Source organism: Grus americana, chromosome 18 (genome assembly GCF_028858705.1).
Source record: "Grus americana isolate bGruAme1 chromosome 18, bGruAme1.mat, whole genome shotgun sequence".
Lineage (NCBI taxonomy): Eukaryota > Metazoa > Chordata > Aves > Gruiformes > Gruidae > Grus > Grus americana.
The window spans coordinates 12817464-12843744 of record NC_072869.1 but is presented as its reverse complement, the minus strand read 5'-3'; the positions used below and the strand labels follow the sequence as shown (position 1 = coordinate 12843744).

At 47.0% G+C, this 26281-nt stretch overlaps 1 protein-coding gene across 7 annotated transcripts in view; it reads left to right on the top strand.

Moving 5' to 3' along the window:
* Window positions 1-26281, top strand: part of DNAH9 (dynein axonemal heavy chain 9) — a 207313-nt gene that overhangs the window by 98489 nt on the left and 82543 nt on the right. For 6 of the 7 annotated variants that reach the window (XM_054846795.1, XM_054846797.1, XM_054846799.1 and 3 more), the window contains 5 exons: window positions 5082-5507; window positions 8222-8341; window positions 18644-18832; window positions 20170-20405; window positions 23942-24064. In XM_054846795.1, the coding sequence (XP_054702770.1) occupies window positions 5082-5507; window positions 8222-8341; window positions 18644-18832; window positions 20170-20405; window positions 23942-24064 (1094 nt within the window). The remainder of the gene's footprint in view (window positions 1-5081; window positions 5508-8221; window positions 8342-18643; window positions 18833-20169; window positions 20406-23941; window positions 24065-26281) is intronic. The other variant, XM_054846794.1, reaches the window with a different exon arrangement.

Genomic DNA, 26281 nt, shown 5'->3' with positions numbered 1-26281 from the left:
GCCCCACAAAAGGAAGGGGAGGTCACCTTACTGTCACCCTCCTTCAGGACCTGGGGAAGAGTGTCAGAGGGCTCACCAGTTCTGTACCTCTGTCTTGCTGTCTGGGCCCTGTTTCTGGCTCAGACCTGTCTGCTAACATGGAGCAGGATGTGCAGGATGGAGGGCTGGGCTCTGGGGCAGGGGCACAGCCAGCTCTTGCTCCAGACGTTTCTGAGGCTGTTACCACTGAGCTGTGGGGAATGAAGCTGTACGAGGGGAGACAAGAGAGGCTGCCGCTGCTCTCCGGAGGGCTGGTTGTCAGCTGTCCTGGGGGTCCTGTGGCCAGGAGCACTGTGTCCTCAGCTGGTCACAGCAGAGGTGCAGGAGGTGTTGCAGGACAGGCAGGGTGAAGCCCAAGCACCTTTCATTTCAGTGAGAGACAGCATCGATGCTGTTTGCTTGGGGTAGTTATGTGCAAGCGCACAATCAGCACAGCGGGAGCTGAGAACACTCCAGAATACCAGCAAGGCAGATTTTACACCCAGCTACTCTGTGAGCCTTTCTCCCCAGTGGCATAGCTGGTGCTGAGAACGTTTCACAGACAGATTTCGTGTAAGCCCCACAGACTCACCTAGGTGATGGGTGTGGGGCTGGCAGTGTGGGGCTGCAGCTGGCAGTGAGTGTGGATGTCCTCCAAGTTTCCACCTGACCTGTCTCCTGCTTTGGAAAGGGATCTGTGATGGGAAGGCTCACGTCTCCCTCCGAGTCTGCAGTGCAGTGGGGCAGCGTCTTCCTGCAGCCCACAGCGAGTGCCTTGGTTGGCCGAGGGGGAGGACAAGGTGGGGAAGAGGGAGCAGAGATCCACAGATGCAGTGGGGAGAGTTGGTGACTTCTTGAGCTCCTCTGGGCATCTTTCCCTCACAAGTTCCCTGCTATTGTAGGGACAAAACATGGTGGCCTGAGGGTTTGGACTGATCTTCTCCAGCTGTGTTTGGGCTGGATTTGCATTGTCCTCTCTTTGTCCAAGACGTTCTCAGGCCTTGTTGAGTGTGATGCTCAGTGTCTGATACACACAGCTTGTCTCCACAGGTACACTCATGGGTCACTTCTGGTTTGACACAATAAGAAGTGCTGGCACAGAAGTCTCATCCCATGTTTGGGTTTATCCAGTACCGGGGCTTCTTGGGTGCGGACAGGACCTGTTCTTCAGCAGTGTCTTTGGGCTGTAACACTGTTACAGGTGGTGGGTAGTTGGGTACTGAGTGTGGGATGACCTCTTGGTAGAGCTGTACATTGCTGCAGACAAGATGACTCCAAAGGAAGATGCATAGGGAAATGTATAACCAGGAGATAGTCTCCTGCAGTCAGAGCATCCTTAAGTGATTGGTTTGGGGAAGGCTTTTGGTACCTTGGAAGGTTTTTCCTTCAGGGGCACTCCAGGAGTTCCCATTTGGAGCCCGACGATTTAAGATGTGCCCCAGGACACGTACCTGCAATTTATCTTGGTCTGCAGTTCACGCAGTGTCCTGGAGCAGCAAACGCCCGCTGCCCCCAGGGCAGAGCAGTGACCATGCACCAGGTGCAGCTAGAAAATCAGCGTTATTCCCACGACCACAGCCAGGCATGGCTCAGTCATGCCTCAAACCCTGGCTCCATCACAGCCCTGTTGGAGGAGAGGAAAGCAACTCTGAGTCATCAGGAATGGGTTTTCTGTTTGATTAGCTTTCAGGAAACATGTGGCTTTGCTGCAGAGATGTGTTGCTTTGGCTTTTGTTCCTGGAAGGAAAAAAATTGTACAAAGGGAAAATGTTTGTCTTTTCATTAGTTTTGGTTTTGTGCTGGAGCTGTAGAATATGTCATTAGGCAAAGATTAGGGAGATGCTGGGATTTTCTCTAGGGATCTGTACAGCTGCAATAGCAGAGAACTGGAAGGCATGGTCTCCTTTACCTGCTGATCAGAGATGCATCAGAGAGCTTGACCTGCTTGCTGACATGAATAATCAGCAATATTTATGTGTGTATATGTAGTTTCTCCCCAATTATCTAAGTCATCTTATCTAAACAGCACTGTTACTGTTATATGCAACATTAATAGGGAAAACAGTGAGAAAAGCTGTCAAGTAGAATGCAGTAGTAAGCTGCTAAGAAGCTCAGTAAGTACGGGATATGTGGATGTTTCTGTGCCAGTGTCACCTCCTAGTTTAAAAGAGGAGCAGCCATGTCCATTTGGACCTGTAGTTATGGGTAACATGTGCATGGTGGGGGGTTTTTTGGTACACAAATTATTCCAGCAAAGCCAAAACCAGTCCATCTGATCAGTGTGTGATCAGGTGAAGAGGGCCAGGCCATGTGCATTACCTTCTCCTCAGATGCAACTTAAAATCCAACTTGATTGCTGCTCCTTTTTTTGTGGTGGAAGGATTATCTTTCTGGTGCTTTAAATAATCCCCTTTGGTGCCTTCAAAACCATCCCTAGCCACGCTGCTCTCTGGAGGGGGCGGCCCAGCTCAGCAGGGTTTAGCTCTCTGTGTATTTCTCACAATTTACACTTTCCTTTTTCTTTTTTCGTTTGAGCCGAGAAGCGACCGCAGGCTGGCTCAGCCCGGCTCCGCCTGCGAGGGGCGAAGGTGCTGCAGCCACTTGTGTTCCCTGCTTTAGCGTTAGTGCCATTTGCAGGGTTTGGTGGCAGTGCGAGTGTCCCCTATGGCAAATTCAGAGGCTATTTGAGGTGTTAAAAAGAGATAAGTATATACATATATGAGATAATTATATATATAATATGTATATAAACTAATTAATTATTGTATGGACCGTGATGAATGACATATGGGTTATGGTAAACCCAGTACAGAGCACCTGCAAAATGAAAAAATGCAAACCCAGATGTGGGAGTGAGTTTGAAAACTCAGGAAATCAGATTTTAGAGACAAAAGTGCCATTTTACCTCTTACAGTGCAGTTTGTCTGCTCGCCCTGTGAGGGTGCTCGGGCTCTTTCTCAGCATCCACATCCCCTGGGCTCTAAGGATTGCAGGACGTGGGGCTCAGTGGATCTGATGTTTTGGCTTCCTCATCTCAATTTGGGGAACAGGGAAGGGGAGATCAAGGCACGTGGGCTCTGGGACTCCCTTTCCCTGACGGTGGGTCCTGCCTGGCTCAAAGCACTTTCCGGGAGGAGGTGCGGAGATGGCTGGGCAGTCTGTGCCCCCTTGGAAAGGAGGATGGCGCTTGGCCGGTGCTGCTCAGACTCTGTGCAGGTTACAGCCAGCAGAAGACAGTGACAATATCAAAAGCAATGAACCTTCCACGCAATTGCCTGCAAGGAACGTCCACTGGAGATGGTCCAGAGGCATTTGAGGATGCCATAGCGGCCGGTGTTCCTGAGGCAGGTGGGACTTGGTGTCAGCATCTGGTTTCCATCCCAGGGATACTCTGGTGCGCCGAAGAAGAATTCAGAGTGACTTGTTAAGATGTGACTGACTGATGCCGTGAGGGAAAAGAGCAGAGCTCCTTTTACCTGGTACGCAAGTTCATCAGCATGGCAGTCGCAGCGGACCTGGCTTGTCCTCTTCCTGCAATGCCAGAGACTCTTGTGGTAAGGAAGGAAACCAGCCACTCTGTGCTGCCTAGGTCTTCCTTGCTCTCCTGGCGGGGACAGCATCATCCTCCTGTTCAGGGTAGCAGTGTCGCTGTTCCCATCATGTCATGGAAGTGCTCACCTCCTAGGGAAAAAGGTACCAGCTCAGCATCCCATTTCCCCAGAGATGCGGGCTGTTAAACACTGGCTGCTCTGCCAGAGCCCTCCCAGCCCCCCAGCACGTGTGGGGCTGGGGAGAGGCCACGGCGTACACGCTGCTCCCGGTTGAGCTGAGCAGGGTGCTTGGGATGGAGGAGGGCGTGTTGGGGTGCTCGGCTCTGCTCCCGGTTGGCTCCATGTCACTGAGCACGTTAATTAGAGACATTCTACACTGGAAGTGCACACAGCTCCCCAGGGCCTGTCTCTATCAGCTCGATTATTAACAAAAGCTAAAAGCAAGGAGAGACACATTCAGGAATGGGTTAGTAGCAGATACCTTTATCCCAAAAATGGGTGCTCAAGTGTACCAGACTATTCCACCTTGTTTCCATAGACAGAAACAGAATATCAGAAAATATAGATTAAAAGCTATTCAAAACTGATAGAAACAGGAACTGACAGAAGTTCATAGATTTTTCTTAAACTGGTGTTGAAACAGCCCTTATCCTTGTTTTGACAACAGCGTGTCATCTGGGAGCAGCCGATTTACCCACGCTGGGTTTTCCTATGCAAAAGCTAACTCACGTGTGCGCGGAGAGAGGAGTTTGGGTGTCAGCAGATCAAACCCTCAGCATCGCGTTGTTGTCGCAGTTGCAAGTGTGTTAGGAAACGCGTGGTTTCTCCACATTTCAGCTTTTTTCACTTAGGTTAAGATTCATCCCACTTAATATTAGGGACTTGTTAAAACCGCCCGTGTTGGCAGTGGAGGAGATGGGAACTCCCCCTTGGACATGGGTGTCCCCAGAGATCAGCTGATTCTGGAGGGGCAACTGCCTGTTCACCCCAACGACTGCTCTCCTGCTTGGTTAAAGTGCCGAAACCCGGGCTGGATGATGGCCCTGTGGAAACAGGGTGCACATGAATAATTCAACAAGACCCTAATGCATGGGTGTCTCTGGCACACGGAGTAGCTGAGCACGAAGAGAAGCTCTGCAAGGCAGTTTTAGAGGGGCTGGGAGCTGTTTGTAGAGGTTATTATTTGGAAAGGTTTCCTTTTTCCTTATCCTGATCTTCTGAGGGCAGAAAACCTCCTGCTGCCCCAGGCAGGAGGGCTGGCAGCAGGGAAGGGTGGGACTCTGGGGAGGAACACTGTGCCGTGCTGGTCCCAGTGGGACATAAGGAGCTGGATGCAGGGAATTGAGCACGTGCGCTGTAAACATGCATAGCGGTGATTTAAAGGCAGAAATGTTCAGGCCGAGAGAAACCCAATTTATCAGATTGATAGCTTGGGAGCCTGACTCTATTAGTGGCACAGTAAAAAGAAAGCCCATTCATTTTTGTCTAACAACCTTGTTTTCCCCTTTTCAGAAGAATCTGACAGAGCTGAGGTCCTTCGGGTCGCCGCCTTCAGCTGTCAGCAATGTCACCGCGGCTGTGATGGTACTGATGGCCCCGGGAGGAAAGATTCCCAAGGACAGGAGCTGGAAAGCAGCGAAAGTCGCCATGGCCAGGGTGGATAGCTTCCTGGACTCCTTGATCAAGTTCGACAAGGAGAACATCCACGAGAACTGCCTCAAAGCCCTTCAGCCCTATTTACAAGATCCCAAGTTTAAACCCGAATTTGTGACCACCAAGTCCTATGCTGCGGCCGGCCTCTGCTCCTGGGTGGTAAACATTGTGCGCTTCCACGAGGTCTACTGCGACGTGGAGCCAAAGCGACAGGCTCTGAGCAAAGCCAACGCGGAGCTGGCCACTGCCCAGGACAAGTTGGCCAGCATCAAGGCCAAAATTGCCGTAAGTGCTTGCCCTTTGGTGGGACCCATCGCACTAGTCACTGCCTGGGGAGAAATCCTCTGCTTTGGAGAAAGCTGCTTCTCTGCACTCACGTAGTTTTAAGGGAGGAGTAGGAATCCAAAGATTCAGTAGATTGTAGTCTTTTCTATCCCTTTTATTGCTGCTTTCTACATTTCATCTGTTCGTCTCCAGCCTTGCTTATACCTTAAGAGGAAGGCTAATTATTGATTCTTATTATTCCGACCTAATTTTTAAAATGTAATTTATCTCTACTCATGGCTCCTCAGAAAACTCACTATCTCAAACTGGTATGTTCCCGGTGTGCTGCGCAGGGGCAGGGAGGAGGAACCGGAGGCTGATTGAGAGCGCTGGTAGCTCGGAGCAGGGTTGGGCTGGCTCCCCACACTCAGTCCCTGGCCGTGGACATGTTTTCAAGGCTGCTCTAGGAGGAGTCTAATAATTTGTCACTGCACAGCTCCCTGTCGGCATATCTCGTGCATCATCCTTGTTTAGATTTTTGCTACTTTAAAAAAAATGATAAAATAGCACTGGATAGAAGAAATAGAAGAAGTTATGGGCAGCACAGCGTCCCATCTCTCGCCGTTCTCCAGGTCCCTCCTGCTGCAGGCAGCCACCGCTTGTGCTCCAAAACCTGCCTTTTCTGAAAGTGCTGTGGCTCTGGGATCCCTCTTCGGGGTGCAGGATCCTCTGTGGCTGTGCCTTCGTACTGACACCACAGCGCACGCAACAGCTCTGTTAATAACCAAGGTGTGTCGCCAGCTGACAGCTTTGTCTCTAAATAAGAGACTTTGAGATATGCAACTGGAGAGGGGCAGCACAGTCCCTCCAGCTGAGCTCCTCCGAGGACTCATCTCTTCCACCAGCACATCTTCATGTTAGAAAATGCATAATTCTTTTGATGCCTCCCAGAACTTATTATTCTTAAAATGCGTACTACACTTTTTAACTAAAAATATATAAAAAATCTCCAGAGCTCTCTGGTCGCCCCTTCCTGCTGCAGATGAAAGGAGGGCAGGCACAGCACCTGAAGCGGGGATGTATTTAGAGATCTTTCGGCTCTAATTCTCCCATCTCAGATGTGAAATACAGTGCTGAGGAACTTTTTTCATCCCTTTATGTTGCTCGTTTCCAAAGCTTTTAATGCCTGAGCTTTTCTTTTTTTCTTCTTTTTTTAATGAAGTGGGATTTTGTTAAAGAAAATGGCAATCTTTGGGGGGATTACTGGTACTCCACTGGCATGCACTTGCAAACCTGACTGGTTTAGGTGAGTTTTCCCCTCTGCAGGTGGATAATGATACCCTGCTCAGCATGGGGGTGGATGTGGAGGTATATCCTTGCTTATCAAGCTGGGATATCTTGGATAGCTTCACTGATGTGAGGCTGATTCATACCTCTCACAACCGGGCCCGGAGCTGTCACATACCCATTTTTAGCAATAAATGAAATATTCTGATTGTCAAAAATACTAAGTACCTTCCCCTCTCCTTTATCTGCCTGGGAAATAAGGTTGCTATGAATCTGGGGAGGGTAGGTGTAGAAGCAAGATGTATACTCACAGAGGCACAGATTTACAGGTGTGAGCTGTTCGTCATAGCTCATAGATATTCATATATCAGATTGTGCTTGGGTAATGGGCTTTTATAGATAGATGCACACATGTTCATAAGCACACAGGGACAGAAACTTTTGGTGTTATTGAGGAGAGACTGCCTCATGTTTTCCAGTATCCTGGAGAGCTGCAGATATCCCTAATATAATGGTTTTTCATTTTCAGGTTTGTTTCCAGTGTGTAGCTCAAACAGTGCTAAAGTGATTTACAAGCAGTTTAGCCTTAAGCAGTTTGCATTGGGTGCAGATAAAATCAATTATTACGTCTACTTCTCTTATCAGAAGTGAAATGCTCCGAGTGCTTGTGGGAGTCGTTGATTTGTTTTAGACCAGTTTGAGCAGCTCTGTCCAAGCAAAGGGATCTTCTTCTTTTTCTCCAGGTGGTTTGGGCTCTTTCTGCTCCTTCCCAGCCACAAAACACTTTGCAGCCGACCTGCGTGTGAGGTGGTCCCACCAAGCACTGCAACCCAGGTTGGGCTCCTCTGTAGGAGTGTCCCAAGGCACACGCTCCAGCAGCTTTAGAAGCAGAGCAACTTTATTGACTTATATGTCATATTCCCTTCTAGAAAGAAGGTGCAGGAGGTATAGCTTGAAGATGGTTCAAGCATACTTCCAGCTGCTCAAGGAGCCCCTTGGGGTTTTGAGCACAATTCGATGAATCAGCAGGACCTCAAGGACTGAACTGAGACCAAGGGGGCTGCAGCATCAGGAAATATAAAATTTTGTTTTCTTAGCTGCCCTGCTCATTGCTCAGCCATCGTTGGTACTTGGCCATAAGGACCCCCTTTCCCAGTTTAAATTGACACCAGGGCAGTGCCCAAAATAAATTAGTTTTGCGTGTTCTTTGCTTCTGCCCTGTGCCAGGGAGGTGAGTTACAAGCACGTAAAATAGCACAGCAGGTGGGTGCTCCGCGCTGGCTCCTGATGCCACAATGCTGCGTAGGGGCTGCACGCTGGGTGCCAGCCTGGGCAGCATGAGTTGAGGTGCAGCTTGGCCAGCCCTACTGCAGCGCGAATCATCTTTCAAGAAGGGTTTTCCTTAAAACTGTGCTGTTATCTTCTTTTTTTTTTTTTTTCATGTGCAGCGCCTCAACGAGAACCTGGGAAAGCTCACAGCCAAGTTTGAGAAGGCCACTTCAGACAAACTCAAATGTCAGCAAGAAGCTGAAGCTACAGCATGTACCATTGCTCTTGCAAATCGGCTGGTGAGTGTCAGCAGATGCAACTCTGATGGCATGAATGGGAGGTATCAGGTGCTGCTGAGATGTGAACCATGTGCGCACAGTACGTTACATCCTCTAATTTTTTTGGAATACATTTCCTGCACTGCAGCAAGTTTCAGTAATGAGAATGATTTTGCATTGGCTGCTTTCATACATCAGGGTAGGCACTGCTCATGTTTGAAGAGACTGGCTATACTCTCTTCACAGCTCTCATCTCCTTTTTGTTACTTAAATGTGTGATTAAGTACTGATGGGCCAAAGCTGTATGACTCAAAAATTGTATTGTAAAAACAAATGCAGGAATATGCCAGTAGCTGTGCAGGTTTTGAAATGACAAAAAGTTAATAGTGAAAAGCTCTAAAAACCCAGTGCATGTCCCCGTTATCAGCCCATCGGTATGCATTGCTGTCTGTTGTATCTTCAAAATATGCAGCCTCCTAGTCCTCTGCGGGGGCAATGCCCTTGTCACTGCTTCACAGATAAGAGACTGAGAGATAATGGTTTCTCTTCACACTGTCCTGTTAGCAGGAGCCCCAGCTCACATCCAGTGCTGCAGTTGCCCTTAATGCTTTGTGTTTTGGCTTCTGCACGGGCTGGTAGCTCAGAGCAAGCCAGTTCTTCCTCCAAGCAGGGGAAACAGGGTTGCAGGAGACTGTCCTGTTGATTGAGCTCTGCCCTGGCAGGCTGTGGGGTTGGAGCTCGTTCTAGCAGCTGGCTCTGCTGACTCAAGCTTACCCTCTAGCACATGAAGGCACCATTAGCATTATCTCGGTGCAGAGACCCATTTTTTTCATGTTTTTAAAACATCTGACTCGCTAGACCTGCAGGGAAGATGCAGGGAGAGGTACAGACTTCTGTGGGTACCGACTCAGGCAGTGCTTCTGCTGCAGCTCTTGGTGTGTAGCATGCCTGCCTTGCCCTGTTTCGGGTGTGGGATGTGTGCTCACCACGTGGCTGCTGCCTGAGACCTGGCAAAACTCACTGAAACACATGACCCCTTCTTTGTGACCATGCAGCCTGGTCTTGTAGCAGCACTGAAAGAAAGGCTGCAGTGCTGCCCTTCCTCCCAGGAGCAGCGGAGATGTTGTGTTCCAACCACTCTCTTGCCCAGAGACTCCACCTGTATGTCCAGGAGAGTGTCCTGCCTGGTCTGCACGTATTCAGGGACAGAGGTTGGGCTCAGTCTGTCTTGTTGAAGCTGCTTCTGCTGGTGGGGCTGGTGGCAGCTAAGTCAGAATGCAAAGGTATTTCTAGAAGTGATGCTGGAGGCAGGTTTCATTGCTTGTTTTACCAGCTCATGGCTGCGTTGGGCTGTAATTTGTTTGTAAAGTATCCCAATGTAGAGAAGAGAAAGATAGCCAAGTGGTTAAGCTTTTTTGCTTGGGACATGGAGAGTTGTGCTCAGTTCTCCATTTTTCTCCATTTCCAACTCTCAAACCTTCTTAGGTGACCTTCAGCAAATTGCTTTAGCCTGGATTTTCAGAGCTGTTTAGATTTCAGGTGGGTTTTCACAGGCAGATGGAAAAGGCTGTGTTTAGTGGGGCATCAAAGTGCTCCCAAGAACTGCACAGTTCACCTGCTGCATGCTTAGGTACTGGGAAACTTCTGAAAAAACCACTTTCGTCTTTAATTTCTGCGTGCCTCCTTCGGAAAACAGGAGTGCAGCACTGCTGTAGCACAGGCGGCTGCTTCGCAGACAAATTCAGGCAGGACTGTGATATACTCAGATATAAGGGGTCAAAGACAAACAGCAGATAAATCCCTTCCTATACTGATTTAGATCTCTTTTATGGAACCACCGAAGGAGTTTCATGCTTTCATGTTCTTCAGGTTAAATCTCACTCAATGCTTCCAAAACCTTCAATTAAAACAGGAAAGCAGCTTTTTCATTTGAAAGAGCCATTTATGTTTCTGGGGAGATTTTGCAGGATGAGTATTTCCCCGTGCCTTTCCACAGCCTAACAAAATCCTGTTTAACGTGTGATGTGGAGGTAGATTGTGGCTCATGTAGGAGTCAGTAAACACAAAATATGAGAAGAAAATGTTTCATGAAAAAGAAAAATAGGAATGATGGTCTCACTTCTTTTCATATAAATATATGTGTGTGTGTAAGTGTATACTTTACACTGAATACAGCTTAATTTCACCTCGATTAGTACCACTGTAACAAACAGAACATGTTTTCTTAAAGGTGTGTGCTTAGCATGTGAATTCTTGGCTTAAAACATGAGTCTTCATTCAGATACAACTGCAATATTGCAATAAGAAAAATTGTGGGGTTTTGTGGGGTTTTTTTGGCTTAGCTGTATTAACAAAATTGTCCTTGGAAAACAGTATGAGGAATATTTTAAAAAGATAGTGACTTGTGATGTAAGTCCCTACATGATTTTTAACATTTAATAATTTCCTTTAAAAGAAAGTGTTTTGATTCTGAAATCAAGATAAGACATTGGAATCAAGTTTTCAAAAACTTTCTTTGGTTGCAGTTGAAGTTTTTGCGATGACAGATGCATCTGTCCATGATCTGACAGCACTGAGTTGATGTTGTGGGCAGTAGAATCTCAGTGAAGCAATGGGAATATATTCCCTTTTAAGTGTGTTCTTTACCTTACTAATTAACTGGGACGGCGCTCAGGCTCGGGGTCAGTACCTGCTTAAAAGCAGTACTTGTTCCCGTGCTTTGCTGGTGCTGGACTATATCCTTAACTGTTAAATACCTTAGCTGGTTTTTCATTGTTTAGGCACGGTCTTGATGATTTATTTTGAATAGCAGTTTAGCTACACAAAGCTAGCCTATACAAGCTAGCTTCGGTTTCAAAGCCCCCCTTTTCTTTCCTCTTGAAATGTTTTGGATGCACTGGTGACCGGTTTTGGAAAGAAACCTTCCCCTGTCCAGGCTTCAGGAGAACCACAGTGGCAAACTTTGAAATCTTGAAACCATTAAAGCAATCAGGAAGTGGTTAAGCACAAACTGCTTCTCCCACCCCACTCTTATTTGGTGTTGTGCGAACTGGGGAGACCATGTGTGGCTCTGCCTGGTCACCAGTGGGGGACGTTGCCCACTCCTGTACTGATTTCAGTCTCTTATATACACTTAAAATGAGAATGTGTAGGTGACTGGGTTTCAAGTCTCCCATTGGAGCAAACTGAAAACGGTAAGAGGAGAAAGGAGGATGGGTTTGGTGCACCCTGAGCTGTGCATCAAGAGAACTGGGTGGAGGAGGTTGGTTTGATTTTTTGGGGCAGATGAAGGATGTCACTCGAGTTTGGGCTTTCTGCTTTGAATATGATTGTTATTTTTCAGCCTGCCAGTCCTTGCTGAGGTTTATAAGCCATTTTCATTTAGGTTGAGTTTGGATATCTGCTCAAGTACGGTGCATGGCCATAGCGGCTGTGATTAGTCACGTCCTCCTGTGCTCGCAAAGGTGATGCCCAGGGAGGCTGGAAAGTGGTTTTACTCTGCGTTTGAAAGCATGGAGAGCTTCCCAAGCTGTGTCTGTCGATGTGCGTAGACAAGACAGGCTGAACTTTGTTTTCTCCATAGTCTGCCAATGTTGTCGTCTTCTACCTCCTCCCTGCTGCCAGGACATGCTCTCCCCCAGGTGAAACACCCTTTCCTTTCATTGTTAGAGAAAAAGCAGAGCCAGGTGGAAGCAAATCTCTGTTCCTGTGTCTAGGATCACACAGAACTGAGGCATCGTATGACTGGTACATCCTTTGCACTGGTAAGGAGGATGAGTGCTGGGCACTGCCCTGGATTCTGCTAGAAAAAAGTGGTGTGTTTTCAATTGATCTCTAGCTGGCAAATATCATCTCCCTCACTCACACTGGGTAAATTCTTCAGCCTGTCAGTCACAAGCGCTGATGACAGATAAGAGGCTGAGAGCTTGGGGAAGCCAGTGTCAACCCTGGGCTTCTACAGAGCAAAGAAGGCTGGAGTGGGATTGTTTGCATTCTGGTTTTCTCTATGGCTTGCTGAGAGATATACATGTACACGCAAACACACAAAACACCTTTGAGAGTATCCTGTTGTTCCAAACAATGTACAGTCTAAAAAAGAGTGCAACAGCAAACAAGGGAAGAAATCTAGATATTTGTCCCATTCAGTGTCTGTTGCTGCCACATCTCCAAAGGCAAAGATTTATAAAGAGATTTGAGTTGGAGCTCTCCTAATGCTGCAAATAGGCTCATAAATTATCTTTCTGCTGCACCCTCCTTCCCAGCACTCTTAATCCCTCCCAACTGTGCCACAAAAACACTGGAAAAGATAGAAAGACATAGCAGTCCACTTAGTAGTGCGTGAGTTACCGGAACAGCACTTCCTGCAGAGGCCCTCCATGGCTGTTGTCTTGGGACTGGAGCACAGATGGAGGGACCGTCCCCTTTAGCTTTCCAGCCTGAGGCTGGACGTGGTGATTAGTTGGCTGGAAGGGTTTCATCTCTTGCTGCCACACTGAGGGCTCCGACTTCCATGTGCATGGAACTTTTTGCAACACAGCCAGAAACGTGTTCCACAGACATCTGCCGGCGTGTGCCGTCCTGCTTCTGGAGACAATTAAACCTCGGGACCTGCAGGCAGTGCTAGCCACTGATGGGCAAAGTCATCCAGACTAAATCTAGCAACTCTCTCTTGCATTTCACGCGGGAGATGAGCACAGACTGTCGGCTCAAACTCATGTCCGAAACCAAACTCCTGCAATGAACACGCCTTGGGCTCCTGTTTGGAGCTTTAATGGGGGAGAACATGGCTCTTGCCAGCCTGGTTGCAAAGACAGAAAGGTAACTCTGGCTTCTCATGCTGCCAAGGTGCTGCAGCACATGACGATGCACAATTACTGGGGGTCTCTGCTTACTGTGGATCATGTGGAAAGCAGTGGAAATGGTTAGGATCAGGGATGATTTAAAAGTCTGGGCAAGACCAGGGTTATTTCTGCTGATGGAAATCATTAGAGTTCAATGCAACTTGTTGGGAGAGGAGGAGAGAAGCACTCAGTCCCTGGGAAATCAGCTGTCTGCCTGTGGCTGGGATACGAGCTGTGGCATTTGTATTGTGGTTTAATAGAAAATCCATTCACTTAGAGGAGTTTTTATTTAGAGGTGAAATCTTATCATGCTTGCCATAAGATAGACAGAAATGCTGGAGGAGCAGGGACGCTGCATCCCAGTTGGTTACATCTCCTCCCCACCCCATGGCCTGGAAACAACTTGATTTGAGACTCCCTTGGGTTTCTTGGAGCACTGTGTGTCTTGGCTGGTTGCAGGACAGAGCTGCTGGTGCGAGGAGCTGCTAGCAGGCGTCATAGCTGAGGGAGCACTGAACACAGGCAGCTGTAAACGCAGACAAGAACAAGTGATGTCAGTGCCAGTTCCACTAGCCATCTTTAACAGCCTGGTTAGAAAGCACAGCTTGCTACTACTGCTGTCAAAAATGGATTGCTTTTGCAGTGTATGCAAGAACTACTTGCATCCCAGCCTACTGGTGTGCAATGCACACCATCTTCTGTGTCATGTCTGGCTTTGATCTAGGAATGGGTCCTGACAGCCCTTACTGATGTACAATTTATTTGACATCCAAGATGTGTCACCTACGTGCCTGTGGGCAGGAACAAGTTCCTAGACTTTGAAATAAACACATTTGAGGGTGTATGAAGAATACACATAACTGAACACAGATAGTGTTGCTTTGGATTGAGAAACGAACCAGGGGGGATGAAAGCAAGCTGAACTTCTACAGCACCTTAATTTTATTTTGGCATCTCACGAACTTTACACAACCCAGGGAAGATCCTCCAGGATCCAAGGGACAAGGATCAGGGAATGTCTAGGGATCTGTGCACCAGAAAAGGGAGGATGGCTGATGGGTGGTATCTGTGAGTGGATATGTGCTAATGTGGCAGATGAAATTTAGTGATGACAAATGCAAAATAATGCATGCAGGGAAAACGAACTGTAATCATGCATTTACATTGATAGGTCCTAATTGCACTATTATCACTCACAGAAGAGCTCTTCGAGTCATTGCAGAGAGTTCTCAGAAACAGCAGCGTGGTGCTCAACTGGAGGAAGAAATTTGAGGAGATTTGCAAATTGAATATTATGAATGGGTAGGAAAAAATCAGGAAGTAGAAGTTAAACAATCGTTGTATCAGTCCAGATCTATGGCATGCCTACATCATACATGCTGAACGCAGTCAGGTTACCCCATCTCAGAAGGCTGTAGGTGGCCTAGAAAAGGTACAAAGATGTATGCAACAGCTTCTGTATGTGAAGAGAGGAAATAGATTAGGACTCTTCATTTTGGAAAAGAGATGGTGTAGGGATGGATGAGACAGAAGCCTATAAAATCATGCACAGTATGCAGAAAGTGAATACGGGATGAATGTTCACTATGCCTCGTTATCAAAGAGCTAAAGGGAAACAAATGAGATGGCTTTTAATTTTCTACTGGCTAAATAAAAAGAATTCCAATGACTTCTAGGATCTGAGGTGGAAGACACCTGGGCTTTCTTTAAGATACTAAAACTGGCAGTAGCATGTGACCCAAGCAAAGGAGAAGAAAAGACCCCCAGGACCTAAGTGGATAAAAAAGTCACCTCAAGAAATTAATTAGGAGTATATAGAGAGTCTATAAGTATTAGGAAGATCAGATCAATAAAGACTGCTTGGTCTTAGAGGGTAGTATGGGAGTAGTATGAGAATTGACTGCAAAGAGGCTGGAGGAAAGACCTGTAGGTATTTCATCTATAGAAGCTACAAAGGAAAGATAGAGGAAGTGGACTTCTGTGCACTGTGACTGGAGTTGAGATAATTTAGGTATGAGCCTTAAAAATAACTGATAATTTAAAAGTAGTGCTTTGCTTCTTTTTCAGCAAGTAGGAGGACATAAGAACAGATATGCAGGCTGAGACCAGGGTCTGTCCAGCTTCAACTGGACTCCAGCAAATGCCCAGAACAGAGGAGGAACAGGGCAGGTGATATACCTGCCTGATCCCTGATATTTCCCAGCCTTCACGTGCTCCACTTTAATGAATGGGGGAATAGATGATAGACAGACCTGTAAGACTGAGAACATAAAAACGGGAAGTCTCAACAGATGAAGAGGAAGCATGACTGTGGTTGAAATAACTGGGTGGTCTGGATATGAGAACTATAGGAATGGGATGAAATTCAGTAATATAAGATGCAGACATGTAACTATGGATTTATAACAGATTGTTTGTCTCTAAACCAGGAGCACATTGCCAGCAACCAGTGAGGAGCACTTGAGTCTATTTGTTCAGGCTTTGCCCTACACGTGGTGTAGCCCTAAGAAGGGCAGATGTGGTCATCATCATATCAAGAGCTGGCTTTCCAGCAAGGCTAAGGGAATATCAACACACGCTGAGATCAGCAAAAGGCACTGGGGAAACCTCTGCAGCTTTGTGAGTAGGATGGTGGTTCATGATCATGCATGAGTAACTCAACTGGAACAGGTTTAGGGACAGCTCTGAGCTTGAAAGTCAAAGAAGATCTGCAGCCTCTCTTTGTGCTCCTGGAAGGAGTCAGACTGCCCAGAAGGCAGTTTTCACTGATTCCAAGGGGCAGATTTCTCAAGGCAGGAAGGCCATCAGAGGTATTGCAGGTGACTGTTAGTTCTTTGGTTCATCAGAATAATCATAAATGATCAGGATGAGATGGTGTGTAAGCAGGTTGCAGAGTTTGTCAGTAATATAAATACAGTAATGATGGAGATTCTCTATAAAGAATTGTAAAAGTTATACCAAGTTATGGAGGTATGAAATGCCAGGTAGATAAATGTGAAGCAATGTATATTGGAAAAATTAGTTTTTACTTTACATGCCCTGTAAGTGATGCTGAGCTAGTTTCTGTCATTCAGGAATGAAATGATGGAGTTAAGAGTTTTGAGAGTATGTGAACTCTGTGCTCCCAGAGGCAAAAAACCCTCAACAAACCCCAAACTCAAGCAGAAATTGAATGTTAGGGTTTATTAGGAAAAGAAGAGAGAACAAAATAGAGAAAAATCACAATCTCACTATATAAATACGTTCTAAATAAATCTCGAATGTGCAGCGTACCTCCATCCCCTCTGCTGTACCTCAAAGGATGTAGTAGAATGGGAAATGGTGCAGAGAAGGTAACAATAAAAAGAAACTGGATAATAAAGATTACATCATTCAGTGAAGATAAAGATTGCAAGGACAATCAAAAGGCTGCTTCTGTGTGAGAAATTATTGAATAGGCTAAAGCTCTTCGACCTCAAAAGGAGACAGCAGAGAGGGTATCAAGGGCTTGAAATCATGAGTGGTATGGAGAAGGTGACGCGAGCGTGATTGTTCGCTGTTTTTCCACTATGCGAGCAGGTTTTAGCAATTGAAAAGGTCAGGCAGCACATCAAAGGATGTACTTTTTTTACAGAAAGCATAGCTAAACTCTGTATCTCCTGTCCACAGGATGCTGTAGATGCCAAAAGGTTGGTTGGTATCCGCAGCAGCTTAGCTTAGTCACGAAGGAAAAAATCATCAGTGGCTATTAAGCACAGAGACATAAGCTCTGTTTCAGAAGGTCCTTAAACCTCCAGTTGTGGGAAGCTGGGAGATTATGTCAAGAAGTATTACCAGGTGCTCATTTGTATAGTCTTCCCAAGTCATCTGCTAAGAGCTGCTGTCAGCAGACAAGGTGCCAAAGGAGGTGGACCTTGGGTCTGGCTAGGTAGAGCTGTTCCTGTGGCTGTGTATTTCAGAGGGGAACTAGATCAACTTCTTTTGCTTAGCCAAGCAGAGCACATTCCCTAGAAAATACTGGCTGTTTATAAAAGCATCTGGAGGAACATGTGAGGGTGAAGGGGGAGCTGTTTGAGCTGGAGGACAGTGTCTGCATGAGAACTGATGGCATAAACTGGCCAGGAGTAAATTTGTGTTGGAAGCCAGAAGGTGGCTGCTAACTCTCAGAAAGCAGCAAGATTCTGCTAGAAATAGGACTTGGTGAAGTTGGAATGCATGACAGTGAAATTCAGCAAGGATCTGAAGGTGGTGCCTTCCCATCCTGGGGACCTGCGTTCTGCGTATTGGTTTAAGATGGCAAAATAACCCGGTTTAGGGGAATGAGTTATTCAAGGTGTTTGCAAGGCTTATTGTAGGGATTTGTGTTAGAGCTGGTCATATTTAACATTTAACAGTAACCTGGAAGAAGGAGACAGTGTTGTATTAGTCACATTTGCAGCACCCCTTATTTGGGGAGGTTTGCAAAAGACAAGGATATAGAGGATTTTTTTTAAAAAAAGAGAAATATGAGAAACAACCCCAGGCTCATGTGGACTGTACACTGAAGAAAAATATAAAGTGCTGCTTGGCTCTGGTAACAGAGACCTGTGAGTAGAGAGGATTTGATCATAAGTATTTCCAGAGCACCTTGACAACAGGAGAGTGACTGTGAATTTGACCATAAGCTTTGGCATTCTCGATTTCAAATCCATCAGGCCAACATAAAACCATTTTGGGTTCTTCTGGCTTATGAACCTGAGGATGCATTGCATTCATATTTCCAAGCTCTGTTTCTAAGTTACTACAGCTGAAGTTTTCTTCATTAAAAAAAAAAGGGGGTGGTGGTGTTAGGCTATCGCTTATAATCACAAGACTTCAGGAATGAGGGACCAATGGTACCCCAGAAAGTACCAATGGTCAAAGTTGTCCGTGCATGTAGAGATAACTTATTTTACAAGGAGATGCTGTATCCTGCTCAAAGCTGGTAAGTCCTCAGTTGTTTGTGCATCAGATGCTCATGAAAAATGTCCACAAGGAAGTGTTTTCTGGACACAGCCTTACGGGAAATGTAGACCCAAGGGAATTGTGATCAAAATCCCATCTACTGGGTGATAATAAATTGTGTGAAATAGCTGAAGATTATGGCTGTTGGAGAGGAGTGCTCTGTGTGAGAGAAGGTGTAACGAGGTGTGAATCTGTGGCATTAAGGCCATTAATAGCTGATGGGCTGCCTCAGAAATCCTTATGCAGATATCTTTATGTGAATTCCTGCTGGGGAAGTGACAGATCCTCCCTTGGTGATTTTAGAGGAGCTGTGGAGCATATAGCTGAGATTTGACTGAAGGACCCATCTCAATGAACGGGACATGGGGATTAGCAAAGTAACGGGTGAATATTTCACAACCCCAGGTTTTCAACTTTAGCAAATGGCAGCTGAGTTCGGGGACAAGGTATGGACATGGCCAGATCCTGAGATATTGCTGAAAGAACCTCTGTAATGATCAACTTGATTTGGGAATTCTAGGTTGGGGGACTCGCCTCCGAGAATGTGAGATGGGCTGAAGCTGTGAAGAACTTCAAACAGCAACAGAGCACCTTGTGTGGAGATGTCCTGCTGATTACAGCCTTTGTCTCCTACCTGGGCTACTTCACTAAGAAATACCGTCTAGAGCTTCTGGATGGAATCTGGAAGCCATATTTGCACCAGCTAAAAGTAAGTCCTGCTTTCTCTAAAAGCAGCTGTTACTGGAATTAACATGGCCATAAATTCTGATGTCCACAGAAGATTCTCCAAGTGAGAAGATCCCCCAAATGAGGGGCATCCCTGTGTCCCCACAGAGTTGGACTGAGGAGCAGGACATAGCCACACTTGATTTACTCCTCTCTGGGGAGATGTTGTGGTACCCTCGCTCCATGCAAGTGACCCAATTCCTCCATGTGCGGAGGGAGATCCCCGATGCAGCGATCCAAACACGGAGCCCAGTGCCAGTGCTGTGCACTTTTAACCAGAAGTCAGGGATGGCCTAGAAGGAGGGAGGTAGTACGGAGAAGGCATTGCTTGGAGCAGACAGAGCACTGCCAGCTCTCCAGTAGGCTTGGAAAAGGTCCAGATGGTTCTTCATGCTGGACATAAGCTCTGTTCATGCTGGCCATGCCTCTCAGCTGGTTTCACCCATGTCTTGCTGTTCGGACCAGATGGAGACTGTCTTGCTTCAAACTTGCTTAATAATTCACTGATTTTTACCAGGTCCTCTCATACATTAGTAAATGCAAGTGCTCGGTCTCCTGCAGGATTGAGCTTTTGCACATCAGTACAGTAACTGGATGTTATAACTCCTGGTGAAATGCCAAGAACCTTTTAAATAAGGTCACAACTGGGCAGTGATGCCCAAATCAAAATGCTGGGAAAATCAGCAAGTTCCTTAGGATGAGAGAGAGAAAAAACCCCAACATTCTGCATTTCTTAATATGAAGCCAAGAATTTAGTTAAGAAAGGCAATATTATTCCAAAAATGGCCTGACTCTGTGCTTAGAAATTTCAAGGAAGTGCCCGTATTTCTAATGGAAAATTAAACGCCCATTCTGCTCAGATAACTGGCACAGATCACTTTCTGGTTGTCATATTCAGAAATGGCCTCCCATGTCAGAGAAGTGTTTCTGGAACTGCTAATGCTGTTTCGCAACACAACAGCAGGCTTACGAGGGTGTTAATTATATTCTTCCAAGCTGTCATCTTGGAGAGCTTGTACACACAGTGTGTGATCTGAACCTGCTTGGCTGGGCTGTGGCCGTTTGGTGCTTAGGACTGCAGACAAAAATCTTTGGGGTGCCTGCGTAATTTCTGTTAATTCATAACAGGATTGGAAAACACTTAATACTAGATCAAAACTATCCTGCAGAATGGGAAACCACTGATAAATATGACTTAGCAGTTTTTAATTAAGCTAACTTTTCTTGAAATATTTTCCTTGCGCGTCCCTGGTGTAGGTCACAAGTCACACTCATTGTTTTTTGCCAACACATTAGGAGGCATTTCTCCTTTCCTCCCAGGTGCCAATCCCTGTAACTCCGTCCCTCGATCCTCTGACCATGCTGACAGATGATGCTGATGTAGCAGCTTGGCAGAATGAGGGCCTGCCAGCTGATCGGATGTCCACCGAAAATGCCACCATCCTCACCAACTGCGAGCGCTGGCCCCTCATGGTGGATCCCCAGCTGCAGGGTATCAAATGGATCAAAACAAAGTATGGCGAAGACCTCCGAGTAATCCGAATCGGGCAGAAGGGGTAAACATCAGCCTCATCACATAATACCTTTTAATGGTTATCTGCCTGTCATATTTGATGAACAGCATATATTTAACTGCAACCATCTGAGCCAATTACATTGAGGAAAACCCTCAAATGTATTTGTGCATTAGCTGCTTATTCATTACCAAAATGATAGAGATTTCTCATTAAATTGAGGGTCTGTTTAGTGCTTGGCTCAGTTACCATAGAAACTCCTCTGAAGCTGAGAATGGAGAGAGCTATGAGCTGGAGGCTGAGATACATGTAGGACTACGGCATCCTCCATCAGGCTCATCTTATGTGTCATGTCCTGACTCAGTTTCACCCAGGAGGGTGAGTAGGGCTTCCTACATGTTGGAAGAGGAGAAAGGGCCTGGGCAGAGAGGGTGAAGCTGCCATGGGGGTCACCATGCCCTGCAGACCAGCTGGGCTAACTGCTCCCACGCTGGCACTAGCTAGAGGTTCTCATTGCAGCACCCCTGCATTGATCTGGCTAAATCTTTTATGGGAAGGCTTTTATCCTGGCTCTTACTACTCCGTTCAGCACACAGACAGGTCTTCTGCTACCTCAGTTTGCAGCTATTTCTACCCACCAGTGAGGAGTCCCAGCTGGGATGGAGCAGACCCAGAGTCAAATCCCTGCTCGGGTGTGAGCCCTGGGGTAATTTTTTTTTTTTTTTTAATACAGAGCAAAGCATTGGCAGCAGGTGACAGTGACCCAAGCTTGGTGCTTGCAAATTCTTGCAGTTTTGGAGATGTCTTGCGGTTGCCCAGGTTGTTTTGCTGGTGCCTCCTCTTCTTTACTCATAGAAAATAACAAGAAGTTATTAGATTTGGGATGAAAATACAGCTCATTTTACATTAGAGCAAATTTCTGTTTCCTGGCCAACCTGGTCACCGTGCCTTGCAATTATTCAAAGCAGTCTGGGGAAAAGTAAGGATCCTAGAAGAGGCACCTAAATACAAACCTCCAGGATGGAACAAGAGGAATAGACCCTGTAACATCCATATCAGAGAATCATAAAATTGTTTAGGTTGGAAAAGACCTTTAAGATCATCAAGTCCAACCATTAACCTAGCACCAAGTCCATTTCCCTAAGCACCACATCTACACATCTTTTAAATACCTCCAGGGATAGTGACTCCACCACTTCCCTGGGCAGCCTGGTCCAGTGCTTGACAACCCTTTCAGTGCAGATGTTTTTCCTAATACACAATATAAACCTTTCCTGGCACAAGGAGGGTTTCCTCATGTCCTGTCACTTGTCACTTGGGAGAGGAGACCATCCCCCACCTGGCTACACCCTCCTTTCAGGTACTTGCAGAGAGTGATCAGGTCTCCCCTCAGCCTCCTTTTCTCCAGGCTGAACCACCCCAGTTCCCTCAGCCGCTCCCATCAGACTTGTGCTCCAGACCCTTCCCTGCTTCGCTGCCCTTCTCTGGACACACTCCAGCACCTCAATGTCCTTCTTGTAGTGAGGGGCCCAAAACTGAACCCAGCACTTGAGGTGCGGCCTCACCAGTGCCGAGTAGAGGGGGATGGTCACTGGACTGGTCGTGCTGGCCACACCATTGCTGATACAAGTCAGGATGCTGTTGGCCTTCTTGGCCACCTGGGCACACTGCTGGCTCATGTTCAGCCGGTTGTCAACCAACACCCCCAGGTCCTTTTCTGCCGGGCAGCTTTCCAGCCACTTTTCCCCAATCCTGTAGCGTTGCCTGGGGTTGTTGTGACCCAAGTGCAGGACCCAGCACTGAGCCTTGTTGAACCTCATACAGTTGCCTCGGCCCATCAATCCATCCAGATCCCTCTGCAGAGCCTTCCTACCCTGGAGCAGATCAAGACTCCTGCCCAGCTTGGTGTCAGCTGCAAACTTACTGAGTGTGCACTCGATCCCCTCATCCAGATCATTGATAAAGATATTAAAGAGAATGGGCCCCAGTACTGAGCGCTGGGGAACACCACTTGAGACTGACCGTCAATTGGATGTAACTCCATTCACCACAACTCTTTGGGCCTGGCCATCCAGGTGAAGCTTATGCTTGTCTGAGCCATGAGCGGCCCGTTTCTCCAGGAGAATGCTGTGGGAAACGGTGCTAAAGGCTTTACTAGAGTCCAGGTAGACAACGTCCACAGCCTTTCCCTCATCCACTAAGTGGATCACCTTGTCATAGAAGGATATCAGGTTGCTCCTGCCTTTCATGAACCCACGTTGACTGGGCCTGATTGCCTGGTTGTCCTGTACATGCCGCGTGGTGGCACTCGAGATGATCTGCTCCATCACCTTGCCTGGCACCGAGGTCAGGCTGACAGGCCTGTGGTTCCCCGGATCCTTCCAGCCCTTCTTGTGGATGGGGCCATCCAGCGTGCTGTGCACACACAGCATGTCTTTTCCCCTCCCTCCCCGGCCACGCACCAGGCTGGCAGGCACTCTGAGAGGGGAGTTCAGCATGTTGCTGTGATGTCTCGGGGCCATTGGCTAAAAGCATCATTCACTGCCCCACTACAGTAAATAAGGGAGTGTTTCATCATCTGGGAAATGGTGCTGCTTTGCTTCCATCTGCTTTAGGAGGTTTAAACCCACACCCTTATCTCCTTCAGGAAAGGGCCATTTGAGCAGCTTTGGAGTCAGCTGCTGCCATTCTCTCTGACTATTTCTTTGTATAAAATATTCCCAGACTCAGAAAGATGGAGGCTGCTGATCAAGGATGGGCTTTGCATTGTGTTAACATATTCCTTTAAAGGTCGGGCCTAAAGGTCACTCCAAACTTCTTGTCTTAGATCTTTCTGTCACCTCTTGAGGTCCTAAACTGTCTAGCTTAGATGAGGAACCTAAATTTTAGCCAATGGAGGTAGCTGGAGTGATCCAGTGCAACAATGATGGTGTAACAGTGCCTGGAGCATCCTCACCACCTGCCCAGGCCCCTTCTCTCCTCTTTGCAGAAAAGTCAGTTGTGTGACGTGCTGAGCAGCCCTGAAGGACAGAGCCCAAGCGCTTGACCCTGCCCCTCCTGGTACAAAGCATCCCGATGCAGAACGTCCCCGTTCCACAGTTAGGCAGTGGGCAAAGGGGTCCAATTCCCTCGTGAGGAAAGAAGCTGTCCTAAATGTGATCCTAAACCCTGGGCAAAATGGAGCTGAAACCTACTCTTCTTCCTTGCTTTTACGCAAGATTAACTGCACCAGTTAGTTCTAGGGGAAACAAAGTATTTGCTTAAAAAAACCCCAGGATGTCCCATCTTTGTTCACTGATGCTCATGGTCTTTTCTTGGGAAAGAAGACACGGTTATTATTGCCTGCTCTTGGGAGGTCTGAGACCTGATTCTCTTTGTTGGGCAACCAAAACTGTGCCAGTGCCCCTTTCAGCACCATATGTTGACACCATCTGCCCCCTCTTTCTCTCTCACAACTGCTGGCCTGTGTACGTAGCTGCCACCGCAGTGTGGAGCACCCCTCTGTCCCCATCGCATCCTCCTTGCTGCAAAGCATCACATCTAGCCTCACTGTGATGGGTACCAATGCTTTCCCACAGGTATTTGGACACGATGGAACGAGCCCTGGCTGCGGGAGAATTGGTTTTGATTGAAAACCTGGAGGAATCTGTGGATCCAGTTTTGGGGCCGTTACTGGGGCGAGAAACAACCAAGAAAGGAAGGTGAGCTCCGGGGAGGTTTAATGGCATGTGGGGATGGGTTCTTTGTGCTGTTGTGCTTTCTGTTCCTGAGCTCAAATTGTGCGTGTTCATATACAGCAGCACTAACATCCTGCCTTCGGAAGTGAGGGCATTTTAAATTAGGCAATCACAGGTAATTCAGTGATAGGATGGCTTTGAAATAAACCTAGATTTTTCATTTTGTTGGACAGTGTCATTCAAACCTCATGTAAAAGAGAGACCTGTAATTCTCCTTTTGTATAGTGACCTTGGTGGCTGTAATTGGCTATCTTGACACTGAATTATTACCAAAATAGCTATTGCTGTCGTAAAGAAAAAGTAACCTTGAATTTTAGCAAACACTGCGCAGCGCTTAGGAATACAGCTGCAGGTTTAAGCATTGAGAATATGTAAGTGTTTCTTAATGAGGTCAAGTTCTGTATGGCAGCTGCTGGTCACCCTCCAGCCAAGAGGAGATCAGCAAGAGGAGCAGCAAGGCACTTCACTTTTTCTTTCTGTATGTATGTAAAGTAAAGTAAACACAGTTTGAGTGTGTACTCAAATAATGGCAACAATTAAAACCTCGTGCTCAGCGCTGAACTTGATTCAGGGACTTTCTTGATGTTGTTTTGCTGGCTTTCACAGCGTGGAGTCATCTGCCTTTAGAAGGATGCACATCGTTCGCAGGAGCCCGGCACGGGCTGACCTCTGTGCCTGCTGCACTGCCTCGCCGTGCTGTCCTGCTCTTGGCTTTGTGCAGTAAATAACAAACAGCCTGTTAAGCTCTGCCTTTTGCATTCCTTAAGTTCTTTGAGGATCATTTCCTTACTTGCCTAAAATATCTTAGGATGATGTAAACTGCTGGGAAAGGCAAGCTGTCTGGAAAGTTTGCAGGGGAAAACATCGTGAGAAGGGTGGCTGGTTGCGGGTTCAGCTGCAGGATGGAGGGGAAGGATCATTTCAGAGGGATGACGGTTCTAGTGAAGGGGATTGAAATATTTGAAAGCAGAGATGGGGGTGGATCTCCTGACACCCCTGCAGTGAAAAACTCAGTGTGGCTCTGCTCTCAAAACTCCCTGCGAGATCATGTCTTTCCTAAGAAAAGGAAAATAAGTCATAAATCAAATAAAAAGCCTGTGGGTTTCAAGTTTTCCAGAACACGAGCCCAGACCCCTGTCGTGGTTTAACCCCAGCCGGTAACCAAGCACCAGGCAGCCGGTCACTCCCCCCTGCCTCCCGCAAAGGGGATGGGAGGGGAATGGAAAATAACTCGTGGGTTGAGATAAAGACAATTTAATAGGATAACAAAGAAAATGGTAACAACAATAATAAAACAAGTGATGCACAAATGCAATTGCTACCACATGCAGAACCGCCCCCCAGTGCCCACTCTGATTCTGAGCAGCGATCCCACCCCCCGGCTAGCCTCCCCAGTTATGCCCAGAGCATGGCGTGATATGGCGGGGGATATCCCTGTGGCCACTCTGGGTCAGCTCTCCCAGCTGTGCTCTCCCAGCTTCTCCTGCACCTGGTAGGGCCTGGGAAGCTGAAAAGCCCTTGACTTAGTGTAGACACTACAACTACCCACAACAACTAAACCATCAGTGCGTACCAACATTATTGTCATATTAAATCCAAAACACAGCACTGTACTTGCTACTAGAAAGAAAATTAACTCTGTCTCAGCCAAAACCAGGGCAACCCCACAGATAGATGCTGGTAGTCCCAGAGCAAGAAGATTTTTTGAAGCTGGGGCTCTCGGCTGTATTTCTGGGTGCTGCTGTGAGCTGTGTGTACTATGTGATTTCTCTCTGCCTCAGTGTTCACAGCTGTAAAAGCAATCGAGGTGGCCAGGAGGACACCTAGTGAGCTGATGTTTGACTGGAAGGTGTATTCAAATTCCTGTGATAACATCACTGTTCCCATAACAGTCCAACTGCATCCCTGAAAGCATTTCCAGTTTCTCTTTTCCTCTGGTTCCCATGGGCTTTGTTAAACTTGGGTTCAGGGTACATTAATTCCTGGGTCTTTTAAGTTTTAGACTTGATGTCAGAAATGCAGAACAGGAGAAGGCTGTGTTTCCAGGTGGTGTTACCTCCCTGGAATGGCAACCAGCCGCTCTCAGAATCTGGCTTCACTGCTCAAGCTCGATCTGAGCCAACGGAGTAGGCAATTTTAGCTGTGGCTAATTAAAATCTCAATGCTGAGAGGCTTTTACTC